The sequence below is a fragment of the Oncorhynchus clarkii genome, chromosome 33 (genome assembly GCF_045791955.1).
Source record: "Oncorhynchus clarkii lewisi isolate Uvic-CL-2024 chromosome 33, UVic_Ocla_1.0, whole genome shotgun sequence".
NCBI classification, from domain to species: domain Eukaryota; kingdom Metazoa; phylum Chordata; class Actinopteri; order Salmoniformes; family Salmonidae; genus Oncorhynchus; species Oncorhynchus clarkii.
In genome coordinates, this window is record NC_092179.1 from 5193845 (window position 1) to 5217267 (window position 23423).

Consider the following 23423-nt stretch of genomic DNA (forward strand, 5'->3'; position numbering starts at 1 on the left):
GCCTACCACCATCATGTCGTCAGCAAACTTAATGATGGTGTTAGTGTCATGTGTGGCCACGCAGTTGTGGGTGAACAGGGAGTACAGAAGGGGGCTAAGCACGCACCCTGAGGGGCCCCTGTGTCGGCAATTTTTCTTGATAAGAGACCTGAGTGCTCCATTGGGAATGGATGCTCTCGTGCACCAGTGGCCTCGAACCCTCCTTTACGAGTTTCCCTCTGTGGACCTGATTCAGCCCACGCTGGAGGGTGTGTCGTGAGAGATTGTCGTTGATCCTTGTGGCTCCCCATTGGCCAAAACCACCTTGGTTCGCAGTGATTATTTGCCTTTTAGGCAGGGACCCATGGCAATTCCCGTTGCGCAGGGACCTGTTGTCCCAGGCTCACAGGCAGGTCTGGCACCCGCGACCAGAGATTTGGAACCTGTGGACTTGGCCCCTGAAAGGTCCAATCTGATGGCAAGCGGTTTACCTTTGAACGTTATTGCTAATAAACAGTCCGCAAGGGAACCCTCCACGAGAGGCTTGTATGGATATAAGTGGCAGACGTTTGAGCTTTGGTGCCAAAATAAAGGAATTATTCCTTTTTCAGAGCGCTCTGGTTGAAATTTTTAATGTTCCTACAGGGGCTTTGCGAGCAGGCAACACTTTAAGGGGCATTGCACTAATAATGGAGCTGACTAGGGAAACGTTCCCGCTGTTCTGTTCTTAGTGCCAGTCTGCACGTTCAAACGAAAACAATGTAACTAATAATGGCATCTTTATGCATTCGTTAATAAAATAATGATAAAAATACTCTTTCAAAATGCCAATGTTTATTTAATTATGGATCCATAACGAATTACTATGGGAATAAATATCACTGAATTACAGAAATATCCTCCATATGTAATTATTGGCAGAGAGTCAAGTCATATTTTTCGATATACTGTAGGCCTACCGTAGGCAACATGAGTCTCACTAGTGTTGAGTAATGTGCTGTTAAAAGTGGTGTAGGTCTTATTTATTTAAAGAGCATATTGAAGTTAGAAACAATAGGATTTGAAGCAATAGCCTACAACTATTTTAGCACCGTTTCGCACTGCTCTGAGACAAGCATGGGGACTGGTCATTGATTTATCAAGACATTTTTATTTTCACTGAATCTCTGTTTGGGTATTGGTTAGACTAGAATTAGAAAATTAGGGGTAGAAATGTTATGCTCTTAGTGTAACCTTTCTAGGCAAGTCAGTTAAAAAAATTATTATTATTTACAAGGACAGCCTACTCCTTCCTCCCCATCAGGGAATTGAGCCCCGGTCTCCCGCACAACACAGGGATGCTTTAGTTAAATAGCCCAGTACTGTAGCCTACTCCCGATCGTCACGTTGTACAGCGCCATATTTTCCGTTCCATCCTAACGGAAACCCAGAGGGTTTTAATTTTTCTTGGAATAGAAACACCGTAATATTAATCAAATTAATTAAAAAACATTTCTTAAAATCGGTCCCATATACTATGTTATTACAAAAAAAGGTTTTAAATTCTCTAGTACAGCCACTATTTAAGGCTATCAAATGCTTTTCAGAGATGCCCTCTGGTGATCAAACTAGAGTTAATGGTACCAGTGGTTCACATTTAAATAACGTGCCATAAAATTCTGGGGCACCATGCAAGCTGCGCCGCAGTACGCTGCAATTTTTAAAGGATGAACCACTATAATGGTAATCTGGTGCGTACCAAGTGGGACCTAACTTTTTAGTTAAAATGTAATTTCAGGAATTATATGTGGGAAACATGAGTGAACATTAGCTAGCCAGCAGCAGATGAAACCAGGGTTTGGAAGGGAAGTCATTTTAGTTTTGAACAGAACAATAATTTTTCCCCATTCCGTTCCACTGTTCCGACCCAGCAAAATAAAGTTCTAAACCAGTTCAAAAGTAACTGTTTATATTGTTCCTTTCTATTCCTTTTTAAATGTCTGAAATCAGTTTAGCTCGACATTAAATGACTTCATCAATGGAAATAGCAGCTAGTTATGGAGTGGGCAAGCTATGTACATGCATTGGACAGACAAGTGTAGTGTAGGTGGTGACATGCAATTGAAATTTTGCAGATGAGGAGCACGCTGGGCATCATCTGAATTAGGCCCACAGAATTATACCGAAGGAGGAGCTGCTTTTATGAAGGAACTTTGAATGTCTTTGAACTTCAGAGAATTGGCTTAACTGACGTTGGACCAGAGCTAGCCCTTGATCATGACTCAGTTCCATTACATTACACATAATTCTGCCGTTTTTGAGAGCTAGACTAGAGCTAGCTAACACACTTGTGTGTAGTTAATAAGTCCATTGTGAAACGTGATAACTAACTAGCATTGAAAAAGTCCATTGTTCTCTAATTAATCACACACAAACTGGCAAAGATTTTCATTTGGCAGGCAGACACTGGAATATGTTTCTGAGAAACAGAGAGGGCTTTGCATAGGCACTTTGTTGCATTTTTTGTAGGACTGGAAAAAAAATGCCTAGAACGTAAAATAACGGTATTAACTGGTTCCCAAAGTTTTACAAGAACGGTTCTGCCCTGGAACATTATTGATCACTTTCGTTCTCGGTTCGGGCTCTGTTCCTCAAACCAGTTTTCGGCCCTGTTCCCTGAACCAGTTACAACCCCTGGATGAAACAGAAAGTGAATTCTCTCCTCCCTCTCCCCGGTTTTAGTTTGCAGCTACCACTGTCTAGGTTTAGGATATTTAGTAGCCCATACCAGTGACAAACGTGCGTTATCGACATATGGCAGTACACCCCCAAAAAATCTAGCTCACTTATTTTGCCGCCTAGAAAGAAATAGCTACAGATTAATTCAGTCATGGGGGAAGAGACTAGAGCAAGGTAACATTACCTGCTGCATCTTCAACAAGAAGCAACTGACCTACCTAGAGCTGACACCAATTAGTCGACTGTTCGATTGTTTGGTTGATAGGCTGTTGGTCGACCAATATTTTTTTTTAGTCGAACAGTAGCTAATATTATATCTATTTTTTAAATATTTTTTTATATTACAAGACACCGTTCTTTTTTGCACCCGTCTGTGAACTAATCCATTGCAGAGGCCGAGAATAATCCACTGCGGAGGCCTCGGGGATGGCACAGTCCAAGAAGAAGGGGTGTGTGGCTAAGATGCTCAATGCACATCTCTCCCAAGAATGCCTGCTCTCCTGCCAATTTGTGTCATTGTCTTGAGTGCTCCTGTCAATGTTGAGTATGGGCGCACACCTGATTATGCATAGAAGTAGGACTATCGGCTTCATGGCCTGCGTGTAAATGTAGACATATAAATGTGCCCATTTGGGGAGCTGATGGTATTGTGATTGGCTTGACGCACCACCGCTGTGGAGCTTCTTAAAGTAATGTTTTCACCTCAAACAGCAAGCGAACAAAAACTATTTTTTACATCCATTGAGAATGACAATAGTTTCTCAATGTATTTAAAAAATCTTTCCAGCTCTCTCCCTTTCAATAACCACTGTGTGAAAGGTAAAAATGTCATGCTCTGATCCAGTGGAAACGTCATAAAATAGGCCTACCTGATTACTTCTTATCCCTTGTGAATATAGCCTACAGCTGTGTCTGTCCCGAGCTCACCGGGGTGGGACTTTTTAAAAATAAGTTTTCTAGTACAAGCTTCAGGCCTGACCCAAGTTAGTAGTTGATACAATGTTTCAAGTTCGTTGCAGGCAGGCCATATTTTCTACCTGCAGGCTTCAATGTTTTTATTTGTTTTCTTTATGTAAGCTATTTTTACGGAGTTGGCAATGTCAATCAATATAAGTTCATTTTTACATTTTGATGTATTTTTTATTAACCACATGACAATGATTGAGATACAAATGACATTATTATAAGTTAAATTAAACTGTTCCACGGAAATATGCAAATGAAAACTATAACTGGCATGCAGATCAGTAGAAATCGCTAGATACATTGGAATTCCACATGAGAAAGTTTGCCGACTCCTCAGTGTAGCCTATTACCGGCAACATCAGGAGAGTACTGGCAGAGAAAGCCAGCAGGAGCATGGTCAGGTTAAGGGTTTTTTCTTCTGGTTATCTTGATCTCTGGCTCCTTCTTGAGTAATTTGTCTTATTTCATCATTCAGTGAGCTTAAAGCATCAAACAAGCTCAATGCACATACATTTATTTTTACAGTTGACTGTTCAAAAGAACAGATGACTTTCGGTTGACCAAACATTTTTTTTAGCCGGGGACAGCCCTACTGCGACCACATTGATCCTAAGATCCAAAAATAAAGTTTTCTATGGACCAAAGTCCACATTCCAACACTCCAAAAAAAGCATGGAACACGGAACCCAAACCGGCTGCGCGTGTGCGCCATCGTGCATACATTTATTTTGTTCCCCCACACCAAATGCAATCATGACACGCAGGTTAAAATATCAAAACAAACTGAACCAATTATATTAATTATATTAATTCGGGGACAGGTCGAAAGCATTAAACATTTATGGAAATTTAGCTAGTTAGCTTGCACTTGCTAGCTAATTTGTCCTATTTAGCTAGCTTGCTGTTGCTAATTTGTCTAATTTGTCCTGGGATATAAACATTGAGTTGTTATTTTACCTGAAATGCACAAGGTCCTCTACTCCGCCAATCAATCCACACATAAAATGGTCAATCGAATTGTTTCTAGTCATCTCTCTTCCTTCCAGGCCTTTTCTTCTCTTGACTTTATATTGCGATTGGCAACTTTCATAAATTAGGTGCATTACCGCCACTGACCTTGTTCGTAATATAAGTCACCCACGTGGTTATAACCAATGAGGTGATGGCATGTGGGTACCTGCTTCTATAAACCAATTAGGAGATGAGAGAGGCAAGATTTGCAGTGCAATCTGTGTAAGAAATAGAACTGATTTCTATTTTAGCCCGTGGCAACGCAGACGCTCGTTGGCTCGCGCAATAATTGAATAACATAGATTTCAACATTTATTTTGCAACGCTCACGAACGCGACGCGAGCGGTGTAGTAAGCCTGTTAGGGGCTTCTGCGAAATCCATGTCCAAAGTGTTGCAGTTCAGTTTAGCCCGCACTCGGCAAGCCGTATAAAAAACTCCCCCAGAATTAACGCATCGCACAGCCCACACAAATGCCTTGAAAACATCTCTTTCCCAAGGGCTTGTACTATCTATGACAGCATTGGCAGTTAGCTACCAACAGCTGGCAGACATGTTTACATTTGGTTAGTTTTATAAGTGCTTTGAGATGGAAGAAGTGAGCTAAATGTGGTTGCTATATAGCTAGCTAACATTAGCATAGAGGTAGCAAGCAAGCCAGTTCTTTCACTTACCCAATTCATTTCCATGCCATTGATAATGCTTGCGGTCTCTGCTGGTGCTGCTGTGGGTTTTTAGATGCTTTAGAAGCCACATTAATGGTAGTGACAGCATCCACTTTGAGAAGCAACTTCTTGATAGCTGTGGAAGTTCTTGGATGAAATGTGCCCCACCGAAGTGAGAGCATACTATTATAACAATTGATTTAAGAGTTTGTAATATGAGAATGTTTTCTTGAGGTGCTGTAAGTTACTATTTTATGAGTTTCTGGCATTGAGAAAAAGTGTAACACCTGTCTTTTAAAAGCTGTGCCCCATCTCAGGCCAGTTTGTAAACCTATTGCGCTCACTTGGGCTTCGGCTGTGCTGTGTGAAGACCCTTTTAAACTGATGGATTTTGTGGATCTGAAGATCCTCTCCTACAAGACCACCCTGCTTGTGGCTTTGGCCTCGGCTAAACGCGTTGGAGATCTCCATGCCTTATACCTTGACTACACCGCTCGCGTCGCAAAATACATTTAGTCATCTATGTTATTCAATTATTGAACCCACACTGCTTGCGCGTGTCAACGAGCGTGTGCGTTGCCAAGGGCTATCTCCTCATTGTTTTGTAGAAGCAGGTACCCTCGTGCCATCTCTTCCTTGGTTATACCCACGTGGGTGATTGAAAGACGAACCGTGTTGCCGGTCGTCATGACAGTGGTGGGCCGTCAGGGCCAGCAAGGCCTTCTCTGCTGGCCTAAACATCATCAGAATATAATTTTAAAAAATATATATTTTCCCACAAATATGTATTAAATTATTCCCCAGAGTAAGAGTTACACTTCATTTCATAGCGTTCCTCTTGGTTGCACTGCTTCCAGCCCCAGGTTGAGATTTGGAGGGCTGGTCTTTATGTTAGATCTTTTATCCAATCATATTCAGCCATCATGTGTTGCCAGGGGTCTAAAATCTGCCCTCAGGCCTTCAGAATCAACAGAACCAATCAGCTTTAGAGTTGGCTATTGTACGCCTGCTGGCTGGCTCCAGTGTTACACAGGAGCCAACTAGCAGGCGTAGTGCGTGCACGCCTTTTGATTGGATTACCAATATTGAGAGGCAGGTCCTATATGGGCAGGTCTCAGAACTAAGAAACTGAAATTGATCAACTAATTAATTTGCGTACTACTAAGCTGTTTTTTCAACCCACAATGGCGGAAGGAGAAGATATCGATTTGGTCGAGGATATAATTATAACGCCATTCTCAAGACAAACTTTTCAAGAAAAGTTAGATATTGTCAGGAGAGGTAGACGCCGACGCTACAAAGCCTTTCACAGGCGGGAAAGGGGTTCGTTCGCCACTTTCAACTATGGGCGCTATCAATGGCTCACAGGCTCCGAGAAGCACTGCAAACTGTACTGCTGGGAATGCCTATTATTTGCAAGTGATCGATTTGGTGTTTGGAGCCACACTGGCTTTGCAAACCTGAGTTGTCTAACAAAGGCAGCAACGAGACACCAAAGTACGGCTGGGCACTTACAAGCAATGGTGCTTTTGAAAACTTTTGGGGACACCCGAGTGGATCTACAGCTCAACGAACAAGCGCGCAGGGCAACGAAGCTGCACAATGAAAAGGTATTGTACTCTTCCCCTGAAATTCTCTGAATAAAAATGTCAATTTCAAGGTGACGCAACGCCTGGTTATACTGCGTTTCTGTCTAAATGTATAGTGTCTAGAGCCATGGCATCATAATGATGGTAATAAGAGGTGGATTAATTCGGGTGGGACTGTGTAGGACTTCACTGAAGGCCCAGGCCCCAGAACCACGGCACGCTACTGCGTCATGGTAATACTATGAAAGTTTAGATGCCAATCACCATATAAGGAGATGGGAGAGGCAGGACTTGCAATGCGATCTGCTTCAGAAATAGAAATAACTTATATTTTAGCCCTTGGCAACGCAGATGCTCGTTGACACGCGCGAGCAGTGTGGGTGCAATATTTGAATAACATGGATTTCAAAATGTATTTTGCAACGCGCAGTGTAGTCAGGGTATTATGCTGCATTTCGATGAGGGATGCAAAAAAACATACAATTCGGCCTAGTGAAGCAAGAAAGATGGTGATGGCAAAAGCACGCCAGCACAACGGTATGCATTGCTATGGTGATTTCAGTAAACAAACAGTCCAAATCGACATCCGGTAGAAAACTATGCTACAGCAGAAGGCAAAAGTTTAAATATTTGACCTCTGGTAACTGCATTCACATGAACACAATGACGTCCACCTCGTACCATCCAAAACACAGCATAACTGGGCCGTACAGTGCCACCATTTTACTACACGGTTTATATGGTCAAATATTTTCAAATGTCATTCCAGGCCTGGAAAAGTTTTGGAATATTATAAAACGTGAAAAGTTTTGGAAAAGTCATGGAATTTAATTTCATTGTTAATGTAATTTATTTAGGCAAAGTTTTAAAATATTTTATCAATCAAATAAGTCAACATATCAGCCAGGATTGTCTGTGTTTGTGTGCATCAGCTGCATGTTTGCAAGGTGAGTGGACCATTTCTCAAGGAGAGAGACATCACAGCAGCTGGTAGGCATGGCCTATAAACTATGATGGAGAACAGATGAACTAGGTAGACAATTAAAATCATATCTTGTACCCTCTAGTTAACTTTTCAGCTATTATTAGCATGTATTCATGTTTTCGTCATGTCCCAAAAAACCTATCACTGACAGTTGTGAATAAGGCCGTACAAAGTTGATTTACTTTTTTTGAACCATTCATATGATTCATTTAAACGATTATTTTCGCAGAAACTAACTATTCACTTTGCCATTGTATTAGTTGGTATTCGTTCAATCACGTACATTTTTAGGAAAATGTGTGTTTAGCAGATGTTATTGCGGGTGTTGCGAAATACTTGAATTTCTAGCTCCAACAGTGCAGTAATATCAACAATTTTCCCAACAATACACACAAATTTAAGTAAAGGAATGGAATTAAGAATATATAAATATATAGATGAGTAATGTCAGAGCGGCATAGACTAAAATACAGTAGAATAGGATAGAATACAGTATATACATATGAGATGAGTAAAGCAAAAATATGTAAATATTATTAAAGTGACTAGTGTTCCATTATTAAAGTGGCCGGTGATTTCAAGTCTATGTACACTTCCGGTCCAAAGCTTTAGAACGATCTAGAAGAAAAAGAAACGCACACCTATTTAGGCGAGGTGCTGGCTAGCGGAGTAGAAAACTTGAAAATAAAAGAGAGCCGCACACTCTAAGAGCTCAGATGCAAAAATGTAATTACCAAAGTTTCGACAGCCAAGCTGTCTGATTTATACCCTGTTGAAGACAGCTTGGCTGTCGAAACGTTGGTAATTCAATTTATACCCTGTTGAAGACAGCTTGGCTGTCGAAACGTTGGTAATAAAAATTTTGCATCTGAGCTCCTAGAGTGTGCGGCTCTTTTATTTTATTTCCAAAGCTTTAGAACACCTACTTATTCAAGAGTTTTAATTTATTTGGACTATTTTCGACGTTGTAGAATAATAGTGAAGACATCACAACTAGGAAATAACACATATGGAATCATGTAGTAACCATCAAAGTGTTAAACAAATCAAAATATATTTTATATTTGAGATTCTTCAAAGTTGCCACCCTTTGCCTTGATTACAGCTTTGCACCAGCTGGAATGCTTTTCCAACAGTTTTGAAGGAGTTCCCACATATGCTGAGCACTTGTTGGCAGCTTTTCCTTCACTCTGCGGTCCGAGTTATCTCAAACCATCTCAATTTGATTGAGGTCGGGTGATTGTGGAAGAAGGTGTTTAGCTGAACTCGAATAGCCGAACCGAACGCTTGTACTTGCATACGTGGCTGGTTTTCCTTTTTAATCCGTGATTGTCTGTAGACCCTGCCCACATACGTCTTGTGTCTGAGCCGTTGAATTGTGACTCCACTTTGTCTCTATACTGACATTTTGCCTGTTTGATTGCCTTACGGAGGGAATAACTACACTGTTTGTATTTGGCCATATTACCAGTCACCTTGCCATGGTTAAATACTGTAGTTTGCACTTTCTGTTTTTCAACAATCCACTGTTTCTGGTTAAGGTAGGTTTTGATAGTCGCAGTGGGTACATCATCTTCTATACACTTCCTGATGAACTCAGTCACCTTATCAGTGTATTCGTCGATGTTATTGTCGGAGGCTACCCGGAACATGTCAAATTTAGTTGTAATGTTTTACGTCAAGGGTGGTCAACCATCTTTTAGGAGAGCTAATAGGTGTGCAGCCTTTTATTCCTGTCCACCTCTAAAGGTGTCAGCATGCTTCAGTTCAGCTGGTGCCTAGCTGAACTCGGCTAGCCGAACCGAACACGTTTACTTGCATACTCCCTTAAACGACCTTAGCTTGAAAAACAAGAAAAAAGCGTCAATAGTACTGTTTGTCCATTTTGAAACGCATAGCCAGTATACATTACCTCAAAATAGTCCGAATGAATCAAAGACAACATCTGTCATTAATTTTGCCAAGGAGATCTTAGTCGTGGAATTTTACATCTAACTAAGATATTTGGTGCTGTATTTCTCAATAAAAAAATGTGCATGAAAGTGAGTCGTCTCTTGTTGAATGACAACAAAGACTTTATTGAAGAATCCCTACTGTTGACCAATCACCGACGAAAGAACATAGACTTCGACTCCGAATTCAGCTTGCCTCCAGAAAAAATGTTGTGTGCACTCAACGAAGTCCAAAACGAACAAAAGCGTCACATAATGTCATGCTAATATATGCACAAACTCTGCCAAACTGTTTCGGCTGGGAGGCATGCGGATGCCTTAACAAACAACATTTTAGAAATGAGCTGCTCAACCGGACCTTGATAAAACTGTCTCTGATGTGTTTGAGCAGGGCTTGATGAAAAGCCTGCATGCCTAGTAGCTCTCCAGACTGAGGGTTTGCCACATGTGTTTTATACAGGTATTCATTCTACTTTGTGGAATGAAGTGCCTTGCTCAACGACAGGAGATGGGATCAGAGAGCAGCCTCCCAGTGTTGATACCACATTACGCTTACTTTTGTATATAGAAACACAACCAATTGTTGGTCATATAAATTTGGTTAAAAGTTATGGGAAAATCATGAAATTCCATCTGTCAAAATGTGTATGAACCCTGTTACTAGCATTTGCGCCTAAATATTTTTTTGTGTGACCTGACCTGGAATTTTAATTTAGGAGCACCAGTGAACCTAGAAAAAAAAAGCTTTAGTACCTCAAAATGTTTCATTGGGCTCCTAAATGTCTTTGTGTGCATCTACATTTTTCAACTTAGGCACACACACGTTCTCATTGTTAAAAAAAAAGAAGTAAACTCTAAGGTGACGTTGCGTTCTAGTGCATCCTTCGCCCTTAAGGTCATGAATGTCCTACAGGTAACATCATGCATCCTTCGCCCTTAAGGTCATGAATGTCCTACAGGTAACATCATGCATCCTTCGCCCTTAAGGTCATGAATGTCCTACAGGTAACATCATGCATCCTTCGCCCTTAAGGTCATGAATGTCCTACAGGTAACATCATGCATCCTTCGCCCTTAAGGTCATGAATGTCCTACAGGTAACATCATGCATCCTTCGCCCTTAAGGTCATGAATGTCCTACAGGTAACATCATGCATCCTTCGCCCTTAAGGTCATGAATGTCCTACAGGTAACATCATGCATCCTTCGCCCTTAAGGTCATGAATGTCCTACAGGTCTCTAGCTTTTGAGCTTTTTCCCTTTTTGCCGCCTCTGTTTGCTTCTGAGGAGCAGCGGCTGTTCCATGTCCGGTACGAGCGTTACACATGTACATTGAGCATTTCTAAGCAGCGTCTCTCCCACTGGATTGTGGAGGCTATTTCTCTGGCATATGACAGCAGAAGGCAGGAATGACCTAACGGTGTACACCACGCGTACACTGTACTTACGGCTGGAGAGGGAGAGGGTCATTAGGCAGTGTGTAGATTGTGCAATACCTGGGTACCGCACATTTTCCTGTTGGGTTGTAACTCTGGGTAGACTGCCGTGGACCATTTCATTTGCCGTCCACCGGGGTCGTCTTGGGCGTGATTTTGTATCCCCATAGCTGTTTTGAACCGAGTTGATCGACTAAAAGGGAACGTACAGATGACTATAACTACTGTTTACTGAAGGAGGGAAACAACGTACAACACCTGTTCGGCCCGCACCGCCCAGTTCTGGACTCGGTGAAGCTCAGTACAGAATTGAAGGAATTATTCCGGGCTTCGGGTTATCACCTGTGGAAGGCGGCCTTATCAGGCGTGATTCTAATGTTCTTCAGTAGAGGGCGCAATCATGCAAACTCCCCATAACTGTGTTTTACCTCGTTTCCTTTCTTCAGGAAACAGTAGTTAAAGTCATAAGTAACTGTACGTTTTCTTTCAGCTTGACATCCCTCCTTATTGACCTCTGCGCTATCTCTTATCCAACAGCCACCATGGCTGAGGAGCGGAGGCCGAAGCAGTGCACTGTGGTTCTGCCCACGGAGTCAATGAAGGCCATGGCAGAGTCCATAGGAGTGGGGCAGCTACAGGAGGAGAGCTGTGCCGCCCTGAGTGAGGAGGTCAGCTACAGAATAAAGGAGATCGCCCAGGTAAGAACAGGGCCGTGTTCCGTAGGGCACACCGTAGCAAAATGATATGCAGCAGAGAATGATAAATCTTATTGGACGACTCACTCTGACATGTCACACCTCAGTTCATATCAATACCAATGAACACCGGGTAATTGTGTTATGAAATGTCATCCTTATCTCATATTTTCTGTTTCCCCCCCTTTGTCTTCCAGGACGCGTTGAAGTTTATGCACCATGGAAAGAGATGTAAACTGACGACCAGCGACATAGATCATGCTCTTAAACTGAAGAATGTAGAGGTGAGGGGGACTATACTACGCCATCATGGAGAAATGGTTCTTTCTTTGGAGAACTTTTCGCAGGACCTCAATGAAATATAGTATATAGGCTATTGAAAGGAACATTTCAGGTTTAATTTGCATAAGCAGACTTGTGAATGTAATGATATCAATCAATTGGTGGTATACCTTTGGAAAACATTCAGACCCCCTTGACTTTTCCCAAATTTTGTTACGTTACAGCCTTATTCTAAAATGGATTAAAAAAATTCTCAGCAATCTACACACAATACCCCATAATGCGAAATAAGTTTTTTTTAAAGTTTTTGCAAAAAACAATAACAGATCACGTATTTACATAAGTATTCAGACACTTTGCTATGAGACACGTAATTGAGGTCAGGTGCATCTTGTTTCCATTGATCATCCTTGAGATCTTTCTACAACTTGATTGGAGTCCACCTGTGGTAAATTCAATTGATTTGACATGATTTGGAAAGGCACACATCTGTCTATATAAGGTTCCACAGTTGACAGTGCATGTCAAAGCAAAAATCAGGCCATGAGGTCGAAGGAATTGTCTGTAGAGCTCCGAGAGAGGATTGTGTCGAAGCACAGATCTGGGGAAGGGTACCAAAAAAGGTCTTCAGCATTGAAGGTCCCCAAGAACACAGTGGCCTCCATCAATCTTAAATGGAAAAAGTTTGGAACCACCAAGACTCTTCCTAGAGCTGGCTGCCCGGCCAAACTGAGCAATCGGAGGAGAAGGGCCTTGGTCAGGGATTGTCACTCTGACAGAGCTCTAGAGTTCCTCTGTGGAGATGGGACAATCTTCTAGAAGGACAACTATCTCTGCAGAACTCCACCAATCAGGCCTTTATGGTAGAGTGGCCAGATGGAAGCCACTCCTGAGTAAAAGGCACATGACAGCCCGCTTGGAGTTTGCCAAAAGGCACCTAAAGACCATGAGAAACAAGATTATTTAGTCTGATGAAACCAAGATTGAACTCTTTGGCCTGAATGCCAAGTGTCACGTCTGGGGGAAACCCGGCACCATCCCTACGGTGAAGCATGGTGGTGGCAGCATCATGCCGTGGAAATGTTTTTCAGGGACTGGGAGACTAGTCAGGATCAAGGCAAAGATGAACGGAGCAAAGTACAGAGAGATCCTTGATGAAAACCTGCTCCAGAGCACTCAGGAACTCCGACTGGGGCGAAGGTTCAGCTTCCAACAGGACAACGACCTTAAGCACACAGCCAAGACAACGCAGGAGTGGCTTCGGGACAAGTCTCTGAATGTACTTGAGTGGCCCAGCCAGAGCCCGGACTTGAACCCGATCGAACATCTCTGGAGAGACCTGAAAAAAGCTGTGCAGTGACGCTCCCCATCCAACCTGACAGAGCTTGAGAGGATCTGCAGAGAAGAATGGATGAAAATCTTCAAATACATGTGTGCCAAGCTTGTAGTATCATACCCAAGAAGACTCAAGGCTGTAATTGCTGCCAAAGGTGCTTGAACAAAGTACTGAGTAAAGAGTTTGAATACTTACGTAAATGTGATATTTCATATATATATTTTTTGTATTAATTTGCTTACATTTCTAAAAACCTGTTTTTGCTTTGTTTTTATGGGGTATTGTGTGTAGATTGAGGGGGTAAAAACAATTAAATCAATTTTAGAATACATTTTTAACCTAAAAAAATGTGGGAAAAGTCACGGGGTCTGAATACTTTCCGAAGGCACTGTAGATATTGATGGAAGTCACTACACTGGTACATGCACCATTTCAGTTTGTCTGTATCTATCCAGCCATCACAATATTAGTCATCCCAGTGCTTGGGTTCATAGCGGCCTCCTCTCTGTCCTCTCTCCTCCACAGCCTCTCTATGGCTTCCAGTCGCAGGAATTCATCCCGTTCCGCTTCGCCAGTGGAGGAGGGAGAGAGCTTCACTTCTACGAGGAGAAGGAGGTAGACCTCAGTGACATCATCAACACACCCCTCCCTAGAGTCCCCCTTGACGTTTCGCTCAAAGGTATTATTATAGTTTGGTTATTTATTTATTTTTTGGTTGATTATACAAGCTCTTGTACCTCCTCTCTTGTTTTCTGTTCCTCAGCTCACTGGTTAAGTATTGAAGGTGTCCAGCCTGCGATACCAGAGAACCCACCCCCAGGTGAGACATCTGTCTGTGTTTGTCTATGTCCGTCTTTCTCTATCATCTACTTGAGAAAAGCAGCATAATTCTTAAAACAACCACATTTGCAGTATGTGTATGTTTACACTATGTATACAGTGCCTTTGGAAAGTATTCAGACCCCTTGACTTTTTCCAGATTTTGTTAAATTACAGCCTTATTCTAAAATTGATTAAATAATAAATAAAACAATCCTTGGCAATCTACACACAATACTCCATAATGAAAAGTGAAAACATTTTTTTTTTTTTTTTTTTGCAAATGTATTACCAATAAAAAACAGAAATACCCTATTTACATAAGTATTCAGACCCATTTGAAATTGAGCTCAGGTGCATCCTGTTTTCATTGATCATCCTTGAGATGTTTCTACAACTTGGAGTCCACCTGTGGTACATTCAATTGATTGGACATGATTTGGAAAGGGACACACCCTTCTATATAAGGTCCCACAGTTGACAGTGCATGTCAGAGCAAAAACCAAGCCATGAGGTCGAAGGAATTGTCCGGAATTCTCCAGATTATGTCGAAGCACAGATCTGGGGAAGGATACCAAAAAATGTCTTCAGCATTGAAGGTCCCCAAGAACACAGTGGTCTCCATCATTCTTAAATGGAAAAAGTTTGGAACCACAAAGACTCTTCCTAAGCAGGACGCCTGGCCAAAACGAGCAATCGGGGAGAAGGGCCTTGGTCAGGGAGGTGACCAAGAACCCAATGGTCACTCTGACAGAGCTCTAGAGTTCCTCTGTGGAGATAGGGGAACCTTCCAGAAGAACAACCATCTCTGCAGCACTCCACCATTCAGGTCTTTATGGTAGTTTGGCAAGACGGAAGCCACTCCTCAGTAAAAGACACATGACAGCCCGCTTGGAGTTTGCCAAAAGACACATAAAGAACTCTCAGACCATGCGAAACAAGATTCTCTGGTCTGATGAAACCGAGATTTAACTTTTTGGCCTGAATGCTAAGTGTCACGTCTGGAGGAAACCTTGCACCATCCCTACGGGGAAGCATGGTGGTGGCAGCATCATGCTGTGGGGATGTTTTTCAGCAGCAGGGACAAGGAGATTAGTCAAGATCGAGGGAAAGATGAACGGGGGCAAAGTACAGAGAGATCCTTGATGAAAACCTGCTCCAGAGCACTCAGGACCTCAGCCTGGGGTGAATGTTCACTTTCCAACAGGACAACGACCCTAAGCACACAGCCTAGACAACACACAGGAATGGCTGAATGTTCTTGAGTGGCCCAGGAAGAGCTCGGACTTGAACTAGATCGAACATCTCTGGAGAGACCTGAAAATAGCTGTGCAGCGACGCTCCCCATCCAACCTGACAGAGCTTGAGAGGATCTGCAGAGAATAATGGGAAAAAAATCCCAAATACTGGTGTGCCAAGCTTGTAGCGTCATACCCAAGAAGACTCAAGGCTGTAATCGCTGCCAAAGGAGCTTGAACAAAGGCCTGAGTTGTCACGGTTTTCTGTATGTGAAGGATAGTCGGACCAAAATGCGGCGTGTAGATTGCGATCAATGTTTATTTAAACTAACGAAAACCGAAACAGCCTAATACTGGTGCACATACACACAGAACAAGGACATCAAGACACTAAGGACAATCACCCACCAACACACAGTGAAACCCAGGCTATCTAAATATGGTTCCCAATCAGAGACAATGACTAACACCTGCCTCTGATTGAGAACCATATCAGGCCAGACATAGAAATAGACAAACAAGACATCCAACATAGAATGCCCACCCAGCTCACGTCCTGACCAACACTAAAACAAGGAAAACACACACGAACGATGGTCAGAACGTGACATGAGTAAAGAGTCTGAATAGTTTGTCATTATGGGGTATTGTGTTTAGATTGAGGGAACAAAACCATTTCATCCATTTTAGAATAAGGCTGTAATGTAACAAAATATGGAAAAAAAGTGAAGGGGTCTGAATACTTTCCGAATGCACTGTATGCACCAGCAGCATACCACCCTGCATACCACTGCTGGCTTGCTTCTGAAGCTGAGCATGGTTGGTCCTGGTCAGTCCCTGGATGGGAGACCAGATGCTGCTGGTGGTGTTGGAGGGCCAGTAGGAGGCACTCTTTCCTCTGGTCTAAAAAAATATATATATATCCCAATGCCCCGGGGCAGTGATTGGGGACACTGCTCTGTGTAGGTTGCCGTCTTTCGGATGGGACGTTAAACGCGTGTCCTGACTCTGAGGTCATTAAAGATCCCATGGCACTTATCGTTAGAGTAGGGGTGTTAACCCTGGTGTCCTGGCTAAATTCCCAATCTGGCCCTCAAACTATCACGGTCACCTAATAATCCCCAGTTTACAATTGGCTCATTCATCCCCCTACTCTCCCCTATAACTATTCTCCAGGTCGTTGCTGTAAATGAGAACATGTTCTCAGTCAACTTACCTGGTAAAATAACGGATAAATAAAAAATACCATCACCCTTCTGTCCCCTTCTCTTTCCCTCAGCCCCCAAAGAGCAGCAGAAGACTGAATCTACTGAGCCTCTCAAAGCCGTCAAGCCTGGTCAGGAGGAGGAGGAGGGCTCCATCCAGAAGGGCCAGGGAGCTACATCTGCAGAGGCTAAAGGTCAGTGTATTCTCTGTTTGTAATGTCTACTGTCTGTCTGTGTGTCGGTACTATATGCCATCTTAAAATTGTACGTGCACAAGTAGAGTTGGATTATTTGCTCTAAAATGTTAAATATATATTTATTTAATTTTATGTATGTGACAAAACAAACCACATCAATGACATTCAAGATATTCTTCAGTATTAAACCCATTCTTCAAGTGGCAATCAGCATTTTAAACAATAACAAAGTGTGCTCCCCTTATGGTTAGGTGATGTGAACCTTTGTCCTATCGTGATTATGTATTCATAAAGCATTGTGATATATAAGATGGTATCGCACCCTATTGGCCAACCTCAAACATAAAAATAATAATACAAAAACACAGTTGGGCTGAAACCACCGTTAGGCTATAGTACGAAATTGTATGCATCTGGAATAATCATGATGAAAGATGATGTTGTTGAACGCTTGCCTGAGGCTAAGTACAGACAAATCTTTTCTAATATTCCTTTCTGGTGGGTGGCTTCATTATAGAATGTGTGTTGTGCAACTGATGAGGAACGGGCTGTCTTACTGTAAGTGAATTAAGTTATAAATCATGGACTGGATAGAAGCAAATTCTACCGTCTTCAGAACTGCATAATAATTGCTTTGACTCATCCTACTCTCTTAATAGGCTGTTTCTTCGGTCTCTCATAAAGCTGTGTTTGAGAATAGCCTAAAGACTTTGACTTTCATTCTCGTTCTTTTTGAAAGCGGCAACTTTAGGGCAACCGTATTAGAATATTTGGGAAATAGGCTACTATTCACAACTTGAATTTGTCTTAAAGCTTGTATGATAGACCTAGTAGGAGGATAGGTTATTGGCCATTTGGTTTTCAACCTCAAATGGAGGGATTTGTCCACCTCTCACGGATCATTTATTTTTTTATAAGCTTAAACCAGATTGTTCTGTACGCCATTGATATTATTTGTTCTCCCTCATTATTAGTCCCCTGGCTACCGTACGTTTTTAGGCTATTCAAAAACTTTTTGAGATGGACTCCAGCCACCCTAGTCATGGACTGCACAGCAAGCGGTACTGGAGCGCCAAGTCTAGGTCCAAAAGACTTCTTAACAGCTTCTAACCCCAAGCCGTAAGACTCCTGAACATCTAATCAAATGGCTACCCAGACTATTTGCATTGCCCCCCCCCCCCCCTTTCTTTTATGCTGCTGCTACTCTCTGTTTATTATCTATGCATAGTCACTAACTCTACCTACATGTACATATTACCTCTACTAACCGGTGCCCCCACACATTGACTCTGTACCAGTACCCCCTGTATTTCACATCGCTATTGTTATTTTACTGCTTTTCTTTAATTATTTGTTACTGTTATTATTTACTTAACCAACAATGCAGTTAAGAAAAATTTGGCGCATGTGACAAATAAAATTTGATTTGATATGGATGCATGACCATCTAAGATATCAACATTTTAACCATGTTTTGAGGCTATTATATAGTGTTTTATTTTTTTAATTTACTTTGGCGTAAAACAAGCTTATATGTTGGGTTGTTACAGGCTTTGGTTTTTCCATTCGTTTTGAGATTGGACTTTAGCTTTAGCACATATGGTGCACCGATAGTCAGTATGTGTTACATCTGTGCTGGTTGCCATCTCGTTAGTGGGAAGGTGTTTCACCTGTGCTGGCCCAGGTGCTATTTAAGAGTGGCTGGCCAAGTGCTCCAGTGGTTTTAATAGATGCAGAGGGTTAACACCTTTAGTTGGCTCGCCCTATTTTGATTTCCAGACCAACAATCCTTTAACTGATTTCCCTGATTTCATTTTGTTCGACCTTTTTGGTTTGCTTCCTGGTGTAGGTTTTTCTTTTGTTTGCCTCTTCCTGGGCAAATTTAGTGTGCGCTCATGGTGGGTGTCTTTTAAGTTGCTGTTGCTAGTCAACTTTCAGTGGACACTATTGTGAATTTTTCAGTACATATGTGGCAATTATTTATTTCAGAAGGAGCCAGAAAAACTAGTGCACTCTATATGTGCTCTAGGTCATTGGACACCATTAGACATGCACCTGTCTGGGGTGTAGACACGACTGGTTATTCCTGTAACTGTGTTATGGCCTACTATGTACTGTTGCTATGGTTACACATCTCGGGTCTTTTCCAGAACAAGGGTGTCCCTTTCAGAGGAGTTAGCAGGATGACATGTATGGTTATTCCCGTAGAGTGCCAAGGTCTATGGTCCTACATGCATGAACCTGGCTTAAGGCGAGTGCAGGTCTATTTGTGTCTATTTCTGTGGCTCTACGGGTTCCATGCCCTAATATGAAGGCAATATGATAACGGTGGCTAAATGCCAGAGGGGATGAGCCGTTAAGAGGAGTTACTATGAGTGTGACGTAAGGAGGACAAATGTATAATTAGTCTGTGCCAAGACTGGAAGGCACTTGTATTCATGAACCAGCTCGGCTTTTGTTATGAAGTAATTAAAAGTCTGTTTGAACTCACAGGCTCCGGTATTTGTGAAATATGATTGACCAAATATTTCCACGACAACACTGCCATGCATTTATAAGTGATATTCTTCAAGAATAAATAGGTACATATCATTAATTTATAAGTCCAACAATTGATGTAGCAGCTGCAGATAGCCCCATTAAGGAAAAGCAATTCCTATTTTAATAAACAATTGTTTGCATCTCTCTCTCTTTCCCTGTGTGTTTTTCTGCCCCCCATTCCCAGGAAAGAAGGATGGTCTGATGAGGATGAAGCCCCGCAGTACTCACGAGCTCTCAGTGGAACAGCAGCTCTACTACAAGGAGATCACGGAGGCCTGCGTCGGGTCCTGTGAGGCCAAGAGAGCTGTGAGTCAACTGTTTATCAAGTGTGCATTTGTGTGTGTGTATGTGCGCATGCATGTAAGAAAGAGTTGTGGCTCCTCCAAAATGATTGGCACACTTGAAAATATGAGCAAAAGACTGTGAAAAACAATACAAATACAGTGGGGCAAAAAAGTATTTAGTCAGCCACCAATTGTGCAAGTTCTCCCACTTAAAAAGATGAGAGAGGCCTGTAATTTTCATCATAGGTACACTTCAACGATGACAGACAAAATGAGAAAATAAAATCCAGAAAATCACATTGTAGAATTTTTTATGAATTTATTTGCAAATTATGGTGGAAAATAAGTATTTGGTCAATAACAAAAGTTTCTCTCAATACTTTGTTATATACCCTTTGTTGGCAATGACAGAGGTCAAACGTTTTCTGTAAGTCTTCACAAGGTTTTCACACACTGTTGCTGGTATTTTTGCCCATTCCTCCATGCAGATCTCCTCTAGAGCAGTGATGTTTTGGGGCTGTTGCTGGGCAAAACGGACTTTCAACTCCCTCCAAAGATTTTCTATGGGGTTGAGATCTGGAGACTGGCTAGGCCACTCCAGGACCTTGAAATGCTTCTTACGAAGCCACTCCTTCGTTGCCCGGGCGGTGTGTTTGGGATCATTGTCATGCTGAAAGACCCAGCCATGTTTCATCTTCAATGCCCTTGCTGATGGAAGGAGGTTTTCACTCAAAATCTCACGATACATGGCCCCATTCATTCTTTCCTTTACACGGACGGATCAGTCTTCCTGGTCCCTTTGCAGAAAAACAGCCCCAAAGCATAGGTACACTTCAACTGTGAGAGACGGAATCTAAAACAAAAATCCAGAAAATCACATTGTATGATTTTTAACCAATTAACCAGTTGGATTTAGGGGGCGCTATTTTTATTTTTGGATGAAAAACGTTCCCGTTTTAAACCAGATATTTTGTCACGAAAAGATGCTTGACTATGCATATAATTGACAGCTTTGGAAAGAAGACACTCTGACGTTTTCAAAACTGCAAAGATATTGTCTGTGAGTGCCACAGAACTGATGTTACAGGCGAAACCCAGATAAAAATCCAACCAGGAAGTGCCGCATTTTTTGAAACCGCCTCATGCCAATGACTCCTTATATGGCTGTGAATGAGCTTACGTTTTCCCCAAGGTGTCTACAGCATTGTGACGTCTTTTTAGGCATTTCCCTTGAAGAATGGCTGTAAGGGACCATATATGCCATGTGGTCACATGGTGTCTCCCGCAGAAAACCTTGTGTAAAATACAGAGGTAGCCATTTTTCCAATCGCTTCTTATGAGAAACCAACTGCCTCGACGGATATATTATCGAATATATTTGTTAAAAACACCTTGAGGATGGATCCTAAACAACGTTTTCCGTGTTTCTGTCGATATTATGTAGCTAATTTTGAAAAAGGTTTGGCGTTATAGTTGTAGCATTTTTCGGTCGATTTCTCAGCCAAGCAGGGAGCGGGAGCTTTTTCGCCTACAAAAATATTATTTTTGGAAAAAAGGAACATTTGCTATCTAACTGGGAGTCTCCTGAGTGAAAGCATCCGAAGTTCTTCAAAGGTAAATTATTTAATTTGGTTGCTTTTCTTATTTTCGTGAAAATGTTGCCTGCTGCCAGCAGAGCCTAGCATAGCATTATGCCATGATAAACTTACACAAATGCTTGTCAAGCGTTGGCTGTAACGCATATTTTGAAAATCTGAGATGACAGTGTTGTTAACAAAAGGCTAAGCTTGTGTTTGAATATATTTATTTCATTTCATTTGCGATTTTCATGAATAGGAAAAGTTTCTAGGGCTATTTATGTCCGTTGCGTTATGCTAATGCATTTGAGGCTATGATTACGCTCCCGGATACGGGTTTGCTCGTCGCAACTGGTTAATTTGCATTTTATTGCATGACATAAGTATTTGATACATCAGAAAAACGGAACTTAATATTTGGAATAGAAACCTTTGTTTGCTTTTTGGTCCTCCTATAATCGGTATCAGCGTTGAAAAATCATAATTGGTCGACCTCTAATTCCTACCACTGCTGTGTCGTCTGCAAACTTGATGATTGAGTTGGAGGCGTGCATGGCCAACCAGTCATGGGTGAACAGGGAGTACAGGAGAGGGCTGAGAACACACCCTTGTGGGGCCCCAGTGTTGAGGATCAGCGGGGTGGAGATGTTGTTACCTACCCTCACCACCTGGGGGCGGCCCGTCAGGAAGTCCAGGACCCAGTTGCACAGAGCGGGGTCGAGACCCAGGGTCTCGAGCTTGATGACGAGTTTGGAGGGTACTATGGTGTTAAATACTGAGCTGTAGTCAATGAACAGCATTCTCACATAGGTATTCCTCTTGTCCAGATGGGTTAGGGCAGTGTGATTGCGATTGCGTCGTCTGTGAACCTATTGGGGCGGTAAGCTAATTAGAGTGGGTCTAGGGTGTCAGGTAGGGTGGAGGTGATATGGTCATTGACTTGTCTCAAAGCACTTCATGATGACGGAAGTGAGTGCTACAGGGCGGTAGTCGTTTAGCTCAGTTACCTTAGCTTTCTTGGGAACAGGAACAATGGTGGCCCTCTTGAAGCATGTGGGAACAGCAGACTGGGATAAGGATTGATTGAATATGTCCGTAAACACACCAGCCAGCTGGTCTGCACATGCTCTGAGGACGCGGCTAGGGATGCCTTCTGGGCCGGCAGCCTTGTGAGGGTTAATCACGTTTAAATGTTTTAATCACGTTCGCTGCAGTGAAGGAGAGCTCGCAGGTTTTGGTAGCGGGCCGTGTCGGTGGCACTGTATCGTCCTCAAAGCGAGGAAAGAAGTTGTTTAGTTTGTCTGGGAGAACGACATTGTGGTCCGTGACAGTGCTGGTTTTCTTTTTGTGGTCCGTGATTGACTGTAGACCCTGCCACATACCTCTCGTGTCTGAGCCGTTGAATTACAACTCCACTTTGTCCCTATACTGACGCTTAGCTTGTTTGATTGCCTTGCGGAGGAAATAGCTACACTGTTTGTATTCGGGTCATGTTTCCGGTCGCCTTGCCCTGATTAAAAGCAGTGGTTCGCGCTTTCAGTTTTTCACGAATGCTGCCATCAATCCACGGTTTCTGGTTGGGGAAGGTTTTGATAGTCGCTGTGGGTCCAACATCATCGATGCACTTGCTAATAAACTCACTCACCGAATCAGCGTATTCATCAATGTTATTGTCCGACGCTATGCGGAACATATCCCAGTCCACATGATCGAAGCAATCTTGAAGCGTGGAATCCGATTGGTCGGACCAGTGTTGAATAGACCTGAGTACGGGCGTTTCCTGTTTTAGTTTCTGTCTATAGGCTGGGAGCAACAAAATGGAGACATAAGATTTTCCAAAAGGAGGGCGGGGGAGGGCTTTGTATGCGTTGCAGAAGTTAGAATAACAATGATCTAGGATTTTACCAGCCCGTGTCACGCATTCTATATGCTGATAAAATTTAGGGAGC

At 42.4% G+C, this 23423-nt stretch overlaps 1 protein-coding gene across 2 annotated transcripts in view; it reads left to right on the forward strand.

The window, feature by feature from the left end:
• Window positions 1-23423, forward strand: part of LOC139392654 (transcription initiation factor TFIID subunit 6-like) — a 65950-nt gene that overhangs the window by 8481 nt on the left and 34046 nt on the right. For both annotated transcript variants that reach the window (XM_071140794.1, XM_071140795.1), the window contains exons 2-7: window positions 11838-11998; window positions 12193-12279; window positions 14139-14292; window positions 14377-14433; window positions 16950-17069; window positions 19798-19919. In XM_071140794.1, coding sequence (XP_070996895.1) covers window positions 11843-11998; window positions 12193-12279; window positions 14139-14292; window positions 14377-14433; window positions 16950-17069; window positions 19798-19919 — 696 coding nt within the window. In that variant the 5' untranslated portion in view covers window positions 11838-11842. The remainder of the gene's footprint in view (window positions 1-11837; window positions 11999-12192; window positions 12280-14138; window positions 14293-14376; window positions 14434-16949; window positions 17070-19797; window positions 19920-23423) is intronic.